Below are 12,930 nucleotides of genomic sequence, written 5' to 3' on the forward strand. Positions count from 1 at the left end.
GCTTGCAGCATATTGAAAGAACTGTTTGGGATTCTCTTTTGCTTGCATAGCTAGTTTCCTTTCATAATCGGCTTTTGCTGTTTTTACCACACTCGTTACCCTTCTGGCCTGTACTTTATACCGTTCGTGTGCCTGCAGGTCACCACTTTCTTTAAATTCCCTCCATAGTTGTTTCTTTTTTTGCAGCTCAAGCTTAATGGTGTTATTCATCCATTTAACCCCTCCTTGTTTCACTATTCGGACCTTAGGTATACAATCAGCCATAACCTCCTGTAAATGCTCTTTGATCACTTCCCATGCTCTATCGACGTCCAGCCCTTGCAGTTGTACATGCCATGGCACTGATCCAAGCAATCTCTTAAGCTTGTCATACTTGCCAGCACGGTAATTCCACATATACCCTGTCTTAATCACAAATTTCACACCTTTAGCCACCTCCCAGGTCAAGACCTCATGATCACTCTCACCAATAGGTGGCAACATGGTCATATTCATTACATTCAATTTCTCAGATACTATTACCAGGTCAAGCACTCTCACACCCCTAGTATTTTCAATTACATGCTGTTTCAGATAGTTATCCCTTAATAATTGAATAAAATCCATTTCCTTCCTCACATGTGTCCTCTCCTCCTTCCAATCAATGTTACCATAGTTGAAATCCCCCATAATAATTACCCTCCTTCCACTCATTTCATCAATTTGTTTATGCATACCATCTCCACCATCTATTCCATCACCTGGTCTATAGCAGCACCCAACTGTATATTTTATTCTGCCAGTATCAATCTCACACCAAATAGCCTCAAATGAGCTCCTTTCACTATCCTGCAATACTTTAATTCTCCTTGGCTGCAGTTCATCAGCTATCATCAATAACACCCCTCCCCCAATTTTATTCTCTCTGTCCCTCCTAAACATACTATAACCTACACATTCTATCCCACTAACTATATCATCTTCCGTCAGCCATGTTTCACTAATGCTAATAACCTGTAGCCAGGAAGAGCCAATCAAGGCCAAAAATTCTTCCTTCTTGTTTCTAATACTCCTGGCATTAGTATACATGAATTGCAGTGTTCCCTTTGTCCCACCCCTATCTTGATGCGTTATTCTAAATATCCCATTCCCATTTTTTGTCCTTATTGCTGGCTCAGGTACATTATATACATTTTTACACTCAACTGTCTCACTGATGTCTGGATATCCACTTCCCCCCCTCCTTGGTAGTTCTAGTTTCCCTGGTTCTGCACATCCATTTTCACTTCATTCAGCAACACTTTTTCCAGTCTCCCCACACCAAGTCCATTTAAATGCAGGCCATCCATCTTGTATAAGTCCTTTCGCCCATCAAACTCATTCCACACGTCCACAAATTCCACACCACACCGTCCGCATAACCTGCGCATAATATCATTTGCGATTATGGCCCTCCTTCTAAACTCCTCTCTGTCATACCGCGGTAACAGACTCACCATTCTAACTCTGTCACTCTTTTCTTTCGCTACCTTTAACAATACTTTCAAGTCCTCTCTCATAAAAAATTTATCACCTTTCAATTCATTCGTACCAGCCACAATTGTTATTTCTTTCACCCTCTGTTTTTGCACTCTAATGCTCTCACTTACATCCTTAAATTTCGCACCTGGTAAGTACGATTTAGTTACACTCCCATCTATTACTCCTCTTAATAACGAGTCACCATACAACACTCTCTCCTTCATTTCGGAAACTCGCCCACGCTGTTTATTTACGTTAGCCGAATCACTCTGGAAAGAGTTTTGCAGGTGCTCTAATTGCCGCTGTGCATCTTGTATCACTGCGCACAGCCTAGCGATCTCACTTCCTACAAATAATTCCTCATTTTTTTTTATCATTCAAACCATTTTCTCTTTCTGTATAATTGCTCTCGCTCTTTCTTAGATCACCGCTCACATTGCCATCTTGTACACCGCAATTTCCCTATCGATCCACTATTTTCACTTGCATTCTGGCTTTCTTCAACCATAACTGTCTCACAACCTGACACATACTTCGACTCCTCACTTTGCATACACTTTCTACACATTCTTCCACCACTATCACTTTCAATCCATACTCCAGCCTCATTCGGGAATGCATACATTCCACACACATCACATTGGACAAATTCTCTCACATTATAGTTTTTGAACAATGGCGTCGTATTTTTGGACGCCATTATCTTACGTCGCATTGGTGCCATATTCAAATATATGAAATGTATCGTTAAAGACTAAATTAATTTACGGAATTTACACCAAAATCACACGGACACAACAAGCTACCAAATTTAAACAATATTACTTTATGATTTTTAACATATATTCTAATTTCCATTCAAAATTGTACTTAGCTTTCGGGAGCTCCCTGAAAACACAACCGTTCCCCTGGCCCTCTAGCGGCGAACTATATAGTTTAACATTTTTGCTCACTCTTTCCTTATTTGCCTATCACAAATAATTTATGACAGGCAAAATTCCCAAAGAGTTTTCCTTTTCCTTCATGGTTACATGGTGATCAGAATTACTCATAAAAATTATGGAAACAACTACCGTGTTAGAGTAAAAGTTTAATATAAACCAAAATAATCACTTGACATACTTGACTTGAGTTCAGTCAAAATCCCACAGATGGTAGCTTTGAACCACTGGTCACTCGACGAAGCACATGTACCAGGTGTCTGAACTTGTGTTCCTCTGAAACTGTGCAGAATTACTATTGCAATGACTAGTCATCGGCAGTTTGAACTCTCTTGGCACTGGCTAAATGGGCAGTCTGCTATCCCATCGCTTTAAGAACCTAAAGACATTCAGTTCTTATTAAATGGTACATAAACCTAAAGCATGACATGGCCATGCAATAGCCAACCTTGGTCTCCTTTAATATTAGTACCATAGGACAACAATGGAATCCGGAACCTCACTAACACCAGGTCAAAGTTAGTCGTGGATTCAGCCAGTCGAACTTGCAAACCAACAGTATCTCATTATTTTCCAAGCACATGATTAAGATTCTCATCTTAACCCAACTTAAAACTACTTAAATCTATCTTATTTCTAGTTACTATATTAAGATACTTTCAGGCGCTAACTTTGTTTGCTCACACTTGAATAAAGGATTAAACTAAATTTATTATAGTCTAACCAAGTGAAAAATAAACTTTCAACATCTTTCTCTAAATCCAGAGTAATTTAATAAAAGGTGGCACACCTTTTATTAAATTACTCTGGATTTAACTCCTATAAGTAAAGATGACCTCGCTATTGCTTCTGCCTGGTATCTCCAACTCTGGGCCTGGCTTCCACTGAAGAGACCTCAATAAAGGTCGAAACTAGTCTGGGTAGTGGCCCTTCCCTTAATGCATAACATTATACATATCCACAAGGAGATACGTTTTGCATTATGGGAGATACTAAGATAGGAGTGATGTTAGCTTGGTCCAGCTTTGCAACGAGTTACCTGGTGTTGTACTACCTTACCCCAGTCCTGAAGATACTTTCAGGCACAAACTTTGTTTGCTCACACTTGGATAAAGGATTAAACTAAATTTATTATTCTAGTTACTATATTCCCCACCTACTACTATTTGAGAATGTTAATTTCATAATATGGATATTATTCTCAAGTTAATTCATTTATGATGGGGTCATGTTATGAACAACTAAATCGACCCAATGAGATCACCATCAGACAAGAATGTTCCCAACAATTGCTCTGCTGGGGCAGGGTGTTAGAGTTGAATGGAGTACACCACCTCCTCGAAACCTAACAATGGTCGCTAAATAGCCAATTTCCCTACGACAAGCTCAGCAAGTAGGTGCACGGGTGGGGTGACAAGTTACCATGCTTCAGAGAGTAGCACTCAGCATTCTCTCTACAGGATCCTCAAAGAGGCATGCTGGACCTACCTTCAACACAGGATTTTGTAAGTTGCAGTTTAATGCATCTTATATAACCAGGCTCCCTTTTTCTACCATAATGTAAGCTTAATGTAAGTTGGCTAGATTATATGACCAGCAGAACCAGGGCTTTATCCCTCACATCTATAGATCGTTTACCTCAATGAGAGTCATGTTTATTCCTGTCGTATACCCACAAACTTGGAAGATAGTTAAACAGACTCAGGAGAAGTAGAGTGAAGAATACCAGAAGAAAAGCAAAGATAAAGAGCAAGAATGAAAATGGCCAGTACCACTACTGGGAGGAGGAGGAAGAGAAACTTGTTCTATGACTATGGAGTCTGTCTGTGAAGGGATGTTGGGTGGAAGCTGCATGTGTTTCAATGCATTTGGAAGAGGGAGAGAGGAGAATTACTGATGATAATTCTGATGAACATTTACCATAGAAATATCTATACAAGATGTCTGCAGTAGATACTAGACACCTGTGCAAGATTGGTTGGAGTGAGTTGGTAAGAGGGAAATCTTTAATCAGTTGGACTGCTCTCTTCTGCCCTGCATCGAGCATTTTTTAGTGATTTCTCAGGGGCACCTCCCCAGATGTATGAGCAGTACTCGATGGTGGATTTGTACAGGAGTAAAGTAATCCCTTGGATGGAAGAGGAATCTAAATTTTTGGATGCCGAGAAGGCAATGGTTGTGTTTATACCAAAAGAGTTTTGATGTCAAAGTAATCCCAATGAGAGAGATCAGCTTTCTCTGTGGCTGATGATGCAACAGATCCAACTGGGTGCAGAAGCAATAGGAGTTGTGTTGGACAAAAGTTGTACCCAACTGCTTTGCCAGAGACCAAAATGCATGGCTGCTATTTGAGCACAATGCAAGTTTCCTGCTTTTGGCTTCTTGTCAATCAGTTTTTGATGCATTGATGATTTTTTTTTTTTTTTTTTTTGCAACTTTCGGGCTTTGGTGTAAGAAGTGAAGGAACGTGGAGTTCTTCATGATAGTCAGTTGCAGTATGTTGTTTCTTCATTTGTTCAGCCTTAGTACATCTTAAATAAGTCCTGGTTCTCTAGGGCTTATTTAAGGGATGTAAATTTAGCGTAGAATGGGGAATGTGTTTCCATTATAAAGAGTTGCAATAGTCTGACCATGGGAATGAGGTATAGAAATCTCAGATGCCATCCTACTCGGTTGAGAATGATTGTGTGTTGCTTGGGGGGGGGGGGGGGGGGAATAAGCACAAAATTGTGGCTTGAAGTAACTAATGGATATACAACCTTCACAGTACATTTAGAAGGATCACTAGTGAGGATGAGGTCCAGAGTATTTGGGATTACCTGGTACTATGGTGAGCATGTGAACAATTTATATAAGGACATTTGTGATGTCAAATATCTCTGCATCTCATCTCTACTTGCTTGGTCTGTAACAGTTGGAAAGGCAGTTGGTACTGTGTATAGTGAAATCAGCAAGGAAGATAACCTCATGTTAAGACAGTTAGAACGAAGGACATCAATTTTCAGAGAGAGGAAATCAAAGAGTTCCATGTGGTTGGTGTCATTGGGAGAGCGATATAGACATGTTTGATATGATGTACAACTTATTCTTTCTACTGTCATTGAATGATTCTTTCAGCAGCTATAAATACGTTTGAATTTAAACTAATTCAAAATTCAGCTTAATTTAAAACCATATGCTATTTTATATATAGCTTGATTTGACCAAATTTCTCTGGGAGCACATTGATTGAAGTGAAATTATCTTTAGGAAAGTTATTGCTTGTGTAGACAAGATCTTTTTTCATTACACTGCATAGAAATGAGCATGTATGCAAGCTTAAATACTTGTTGGAAATCCTGTAGATTTAGTGATTCCAATTTTTGTCTCTGTAAGAAGTACAAGGCTAGCATGGAAGTGAGTCAGAAGTACAGTCTAAAATCCTGGAGGATCCCTGATATTGGTGCTTTTGGATAGCCTTGTTGTTGTTGTCACTGTTGGAAAGGAGGTTTTAAAATAGCATAAATTGTTTTTTGTACCTCTAGGACTTAAATATGCCATAAATATGACTGACTATATTTATGGCAGCATGCACCTATGTCATTTTTGAGAAATGATTTAAACTAGAATTAAACTATTAATTCTAGTTTAAATCATTGGTAAAGTTGCAACCTAAAAACATGCCTGACTACCCATGATGCAGTTGATGGAAAGTTCAACTCAATGCAAATGGCTCAAAGCAACATTCTATTAGTGAATATATTCTGTACTTACTAGAATCAACTACATGATTCATTTTTCCTGATACTAAGAGAAGAACCTTAAAAGAGAGATATGATGTCTTGATGCAAATAAACAAAATGTAATGAGAAGACTTGCAGTGATATCTAAAATTGCACTTGAAAGACATTTCTAAAAGTGAGAGAAAAAAAGGAATAATTATTGATTTCTTTTCTCTCAATGGATAAGGAATTACTAGCCCTTGAAATGGCATTCGTTTCAGAATATACATGCACAAAGAGAAGAAATGTTTGTCAGCTGTGCTGAGAGATTTCAGTAACAGCCATGTAAATGAATGGCATACAACTTACACCATTCATTTGATAAAATAGGAGAGGGAGAAAATTTGCAACATTATAATGAATACAATTTCTAAAGGCTGGAAGAAATTCAAATTGCAATTAATCTCAAACTAAAAGAAAAATGTAACAAGCATCTAAAATACAAAAAAAGGAAATTTTCAATAGTGGCATATATAAATATCAATAATTCAAAAATTTCATTGATACCTACCAATGAGGCTGTTCCAAATCAATTTGAAGACTAGCTGATTAAGAAATGTTGATATGCACACTAATTCTTCAAGGGTGAATGGTTTTTGTTGTTCATACATTTCTACATCATCTAAAATTCTGTCATGAAAGAGTAAACTATTAATAAATATATAAAATATATTTATTCTTATATTATGTTTAAACTTTTTTTTTTTTTTGAGATCATGAGATTTTAACCTTTAATTAGTCACATGGGGTTTATTTCATCTAATCGTCATTCAAGTTCGATTTCTGACAAAACCAATGCTGGATTTTTGTTGCAATTTCAAGTAGCTGAGTTTCTTGCTGTCCCCGTGCCAATTGTGTCAGCGCAATCAGTTGTGGAATAAGGAGTTATTTCTGGAGATTCTGAATCCATGTGACTACTTACACGAATAGTTTTCGAAAGATAATTTTTTTAGATTTCGTACTTTTATGCATATTTTCTTGTTCTAGTTGCAATAACTAGATCTGTTGACACTGGTGTGTAATATGTCCAAAACCAAAGAATCGTAAAATAAGATCAAAATGTGAAAAATGTCTGAGCTTTTGTCACAATGAGCATTCTTCAAGTAACTTGCAATAATTAAGACTTATTTATAATTATAAAAAATATTATAAAAAAAATATTAATATAAAAATAAAACAATATTAATGATTTGTTTATTTCATTTTATTCACCATAATCAACATTACAATAAATAAAAACATTTCACGAGAAACATTGAGAAATTAAAGAAATATAACTTTAATTTTGGTGTCAAATAGGCCCCATGTAACTAATTATGTAACAAAAAAGTGCGCCTATTAAGAGTTAAACAATAAGATTTGATTTGCAGGTTAGTACACAACAGATGCTCTCTAGCTCTTTTTAGTAGTCCTCATAATGTCAAAAATTACTGAGTGCCAAGGACAAATAACAGAGGACTGAGTGCAGAGGTTCAATCATCAACAGAAAACAGACTAACACAATAAACTTTCACAGTGGAATATAATGAAAAATAGTTATTAGACATTCCTAGTCCTAAAAATAATGCATATGGGAGCTCAACTTTCTGCATTCGATGGGCACTCATTTTTACAAGTTCGTCAATATTTAGAGAATGCCCATTTCAATATTTTTGGTGTAAATTTTGTGTAAAACTAGTACATGTGAACTACCTCAACAGCATAAAAAAAATTGGTCATTTGCTTTTTAAATTATGCTTTATACTAATTTGGTTTTTCGAGATTAGTTAAGTAAAAATGTATGCTTAGTGAAATTACAATTTTGTGATTATAATGTACTGCATAATCTATTACAGCAACAAGAGTGGGAAATAAAATAAATAAAAAAAACATTGAGATAATTGTTAAAAATTAGTTAGTTTTTTCCCTTATATTATTAAGTGGAGAAATGTCAAAGCTGTGAAGAATATATTAGGTATCTGAAACTGATGTAACTGCTTCTATTTTCTACAAATGAATTTTTTTTTATCCCCTTTTGAAATGTAATACAAAACTGCTTTGTGAAAAGACATGATTTACTTGCTTTGAATACACAAGTAAATATTTATTAGAAAGAAAAAGTTGTTTAATCGATGAAATCATTTAATCTAAGTCTCAGCTCTGGCAAGGTTCCAAGAGAGTGGAAAGAGGGTAAGATAGTTCCATTACATAAAGGTGGCTCCAAGACAGAAGCAGATTTCAAACCAGTTAGCATCTCTGGAATGGTGGTTCAAGTATTGGAAAAGTTCGTAAAAAATAAAATTCAGGAATGGATGAATAGGAATATGATACTTTATATGGGGCAGCATGGCTTTGTAAAAGGTAGGTCCTGCCTCAGTAATTTATTCACATTTTAAAATAAGGTGACTGCAGAACTGCATAAAGCAAATACCTACACCATGATACTGTTAGACTTTACAAAGGCACCATGTGGAAAACTATCACATAAGTTGGAGCAAAATGGATTGAATTGAATCTGGTGGCATGGATGTGGGGAATGGCTGATAGAAGACATTAGAAAAACAGACATTCTGTTTTACCCAAGATCATTAGAAAGGCTTTTTTCAGATGTCTTTTTGGAAATAAACAGAAAACTAAACAAGATCTCCATTTGTTCTTAGGAAGTTTTTAAGAAAACAAGACAGTCGGGAGATTAATAGAAGATTCTGAAAAGGAATTGTAGCACTGTGAATCTTTAAGCTGGACAAGTTCAGACTGTCAACAAGTGTTTAGTAAATAAAAGAAGATATTTGAAGTTGACATTCTAATTCAGTGTTCGAGGAATTGCTGAATGAAAAGTTTTGTCTTCTGTCTTAGGGACGCTAGATCTATTTGTTATTCTACTGGAAAAAGTGACAGAATTAGTAAAATATGAAACTAAAGTAGCTAACATAAAAGGCTCTAATTTGGATACCATGTTTATGAAGTAGCAAAAGAAACTTCTTTCTCTGGTACAAACATTAGTAATTTGCATGTCAAATTGAACTGCAAGATGTAAGAATATTTATACTCCAGTGAAACAGGAACAATATTATATGCTACATAACGGAGATAAAAAAGAATCCTATGGAAAAGAAAGTTTGATATTTTCAGAAAGAGCCTAACAAAGAAACTGACTATGATGAACATTTTGTTGTGAAAACAAGATGTTTAGTCTGATAGACATGACTAGGTACGAGGGTGATCTGAAAAGTTCTCGGCTTCGACCATAGACAGCAACACTATCGGCAAGAGATTTTTCTAAGTTGGTACATCTGTCATAAGCATCCATGTGAAATTGCAAGTCATTCTATCAAATAGTTTGTTTTATACAGCTGTCTGAAGCAAAAGTGTTGTCTGTATCCCTTGAAATGAATAAAATTGAGTATCATATGGTTATAAAATTCTTGGTAAAAGAAGGTTTAACGCAAAAGAAATTCTTTCTAAGTTCATAAAAGTTTATGGACACTCTTCTCCTTCATTTTTGACAATTAAGAAATAGGCTGCCGAGTTTAAACGTGGCCACACCAACCTTGAAGATGATCCACGTGAAAAACATCCAAAAAGTGTAACAACAAAAGAAATTATTGATCAAGTGCATGATATGGTATTGGATGACCAGCAAGTCGAAGTGCATGAAATTGCTGAGACTATAGGCATTTCAAAAGAACATGTAGGATATATTTTGAATGAAGAATTGCAAATGAAAAAGTTTTGTGCAAGATGGGTGCCGCACATGTTCATAGCAGATCTAAAACACACTGCATTAAAATTTCTGAACAGTGCTTGGAGCATTTTAACAAGAATAAAACTGATTTAGTGCATCGATTTATTACTATGGATGAGACTTGGATTCACTATAGTAAATTCACACCAGAATCCAAACAGCAGTCAGAACAGTGGACAAAAGCTGGTTGTTCAGCGCCAAAGAAGATAAAGTCGGTTCCATCAGCAAAGAAAAGTCATGGCATCTGTGTTTTGGGATGCTAAAGGCATATTGTTTATTAATTATCTTGAAAAAGTAATTTAAAAGTAATTTTGAATTTATAAATTCGTTTTTTCATTGTTAAGCCGAGAACTTTTCAGACCATCCTCATATATGTTAAACAAACCAGTTATAAAAAGAGTCAGAGTGAATGATTGTATTGTTTTAAGATAAGGAAATATCTAAAGTGTAGACTTATTTTAGAAGGCCTTGGTTCCAATTAATTTTGCAGTGTTATTTAATTTTAGTTATAATGTATATAGTGTTTCAATTTCATTAAATGTGTATGTTTTTGTGTTTGGTTTGGAGTCAATAATTTTCCAGATACTAAAAAGAAATAGAGAAAAGTCATTGCATCAATCAGAATGAACTCTTGTGTAAATACTAAATGCTCAGGGTTAAAAAAAAATCTTTACAGAAATTAAAAAAAAATGATAAACACTTGCATCATGAATCAAGAGGATTACAACAACAAATGCAGGATCTCCTATATAACAATTATACCTATCAAATCATAGACTGAGATCCCACTGTGTCTCACAAAAGAAAAAAAGTTCATAATTATTACCAAAAAGTTAATTCTTGGTCCAAATAAATCATTATCAAAATCCATAAATCTAATATTCCCCTATACCCTATAGTTGATAGTATAGACAGTCTGACTTATAAACTTGCTCAACAGCTAGCCAAGTCACTTAGCCCCCACCACCAACTATGTGCACTTCATCTACCAATTATGTAATCTAGCTTTGACCTTTAAAAGACTAAGTATCATTTTTAACTTTCTTAACTAAAGGAATAATAATGCTTTATTTATAAACAATACACACACACACACACACACACACTATCTACCAATAATTGTCTGGACACTAGCAATTTACAATTGATACCAACAGGCTAACCTTAATATTACTTATGTCCACCTTTGCCTTTGATCCCTCTCTTTGAGAGAGGCTTTCCACCAATGTGTGGAAGACATTAAGTGGAATTTGTCTCCATTCCTCCATCAAAGACTAAGTATCATTTTTAACTTTCTTAATGCTAAAGGAATAATAATGCTTTATTTATAAACCACACACACTAGCTACCAATAATTGTCTGGACACCGAGTTCATTGAAAGATCGAGGACATGCTGCTCTGGACCTCGATCGCCACTCCAATTCATCCCACAGGTGTTCGATGGGGTTTAATCCACCATTAGTAAGGTGGGATGTCACAGACCCCAAAGATTTTAAATTTACTATAACTTTTTAACATGTGACAGTGATATAGCGTCCCCTCCCATAACCCGCTACTCGACGTCATAGATGACAGGCTGTTGGAGCCTTTTTCATTTTTCCTCTGGTGGAATCCAATCCAGTACTTTTTTTTTTGTTCATCATTGATCTTGTCTTTGAACAATATGCCCAACTGACTGCCATTTCAGATTTTTCATTCTTCCTATGATGTTGATTTCTTATCCATGTATTCCTTTTGCAATCTAGTCTTGTGACCCAAGCATACTTTTTTCCATACTAAATTGTATTGTTCTTAATTTTTGAATTTCCATTTAGTGTCCAAGTTACACAGTCATATGTCAATATAGGAAGAATACATTGGTTAAAAACTTTTCTCTTCAGGCATAATGGTAATTGGCTTTTGAATATTGAATATAATTTTCCAAGTGCTTTCCTTCCAAGCATTGTGCAATTTCATCATTATTGATTATTATTATTTCTGGTTTGACATAGCTATTGAAAATAACTTAAATCTTTAGGTTTATCTTTATGCCAGCTGTTTTGCTAGCAATTTGAAGTACAAATGACTGTCATCTACAAAGCATAAATGGTTTAACTAGCTTCTAATTATCTTCAGACCTCTCCCTTTCCAATCAAGAAGTTTGAATATTTCTACTAAGCATGCTGTGAATAATTTTGGAGATATTGTGTCACCCTGTCTTATACCTCTCTGTATTTCCACAATAGAGATGTTTCCATTGAAATGAATTACTGCTGTCGCATTGGTGTATGCTGATTTGTTGGTCCTGACATATGGCTCCTCCACTTGTTGGTTTCGTAATGCTTTAAGTACTGCACAAGTTTTTACTGAATCAAAGGCTTTCTCATAATCAAAAAAACCAAAACATTATAGTAACTGATATTCATTACACCGTTCAATAATCTGTTGTACAACTTGAATATGGTCCATTGTACTAAAGCTGCTTCGAAAGCCTGACTGTTCTTTTGGTTGTACTAGGTCTAGAGTTGCACAAAGCCTATGAGCCAAGACTTTTGTAAACACTTCGTAAACCACCACTGATAGTAGACTGATGGGTCGGTAGTTCATCAAGTCTTCTACTTCATCTTTTTTTATGTATCAAAATTAGGGTAGCATTTTCAATGTTCTTGTTACATCATTTTTCTTCAGACATAAGGTAAATAGTTTTGCTAAGATTTTGTAATTATTTCTCCACCTCCTTTTACAAGTTAAGCTATAACTCCTTCCTTACCTGCAGCTTTTCCATTTTTCAAGCTTTGGGTGCTCCACATAACTTCTGGTAGAATTTGTGGTACTTCAGCTATTTCGTAGTTTTCTTCATTTAATTTATCATCCTGATATAATACTGAGTAAAATTCTTCAATACTTTTTGGTATGGCATATCTATCTTTTGTTATGTTATATATGAGGGTGGTCTGAAAAGTTCGCGACCTAACAATGAAAAAAACGAATTTATAATTTCAAAATTCCTTTTATTTTTCAACA

General features: G+C 35.4%; 1 protein-coding gene across 4 annotated transcripts in view; it reads right to left on the reverse strand.

The window, feature by feature from the left end:
- Positions 1 to 12,930, reverse strand: part of LOC150108868 (ubiquitin-protein ligase E3B) — a 552,093-nt gene that overhangs the window by 184,702 nt on the left and 354,461 nt on the right. For all 4 annotated transcript variants that reach the window (XM_090410488.1, XM_090410470.1, XM_090410479.1 and 1 more), the window contains one exon: positions 6,714 to 6,832. In XM_090410488.1, the coding sequence (XP_090266614.1) occupies positions 6,714 to 6,832 (119 nt within the window). The remainder of the gene's footprint in view (positions 1 to 6,713; positions 6,833 to 12,930) is intronic.

The sequence above is a fragment of the Typopeltis vanoorti genome, chromosome 2 (genome assembly GCF_054136105.1).
Source record: "Typopeltis vanoorti isolate ZY-2024b chromosome 2, IOZ_Tvanoo_1.0, whole genome shotgun sequence".
In the NCBI taxonomy this organism is placed as follows: Eukaryota; Metazoa; Arthropoda; class Arachnida; order Uropygi; family Thelyphonidae; genus Typopeltis; species Typopeltis vanoorti.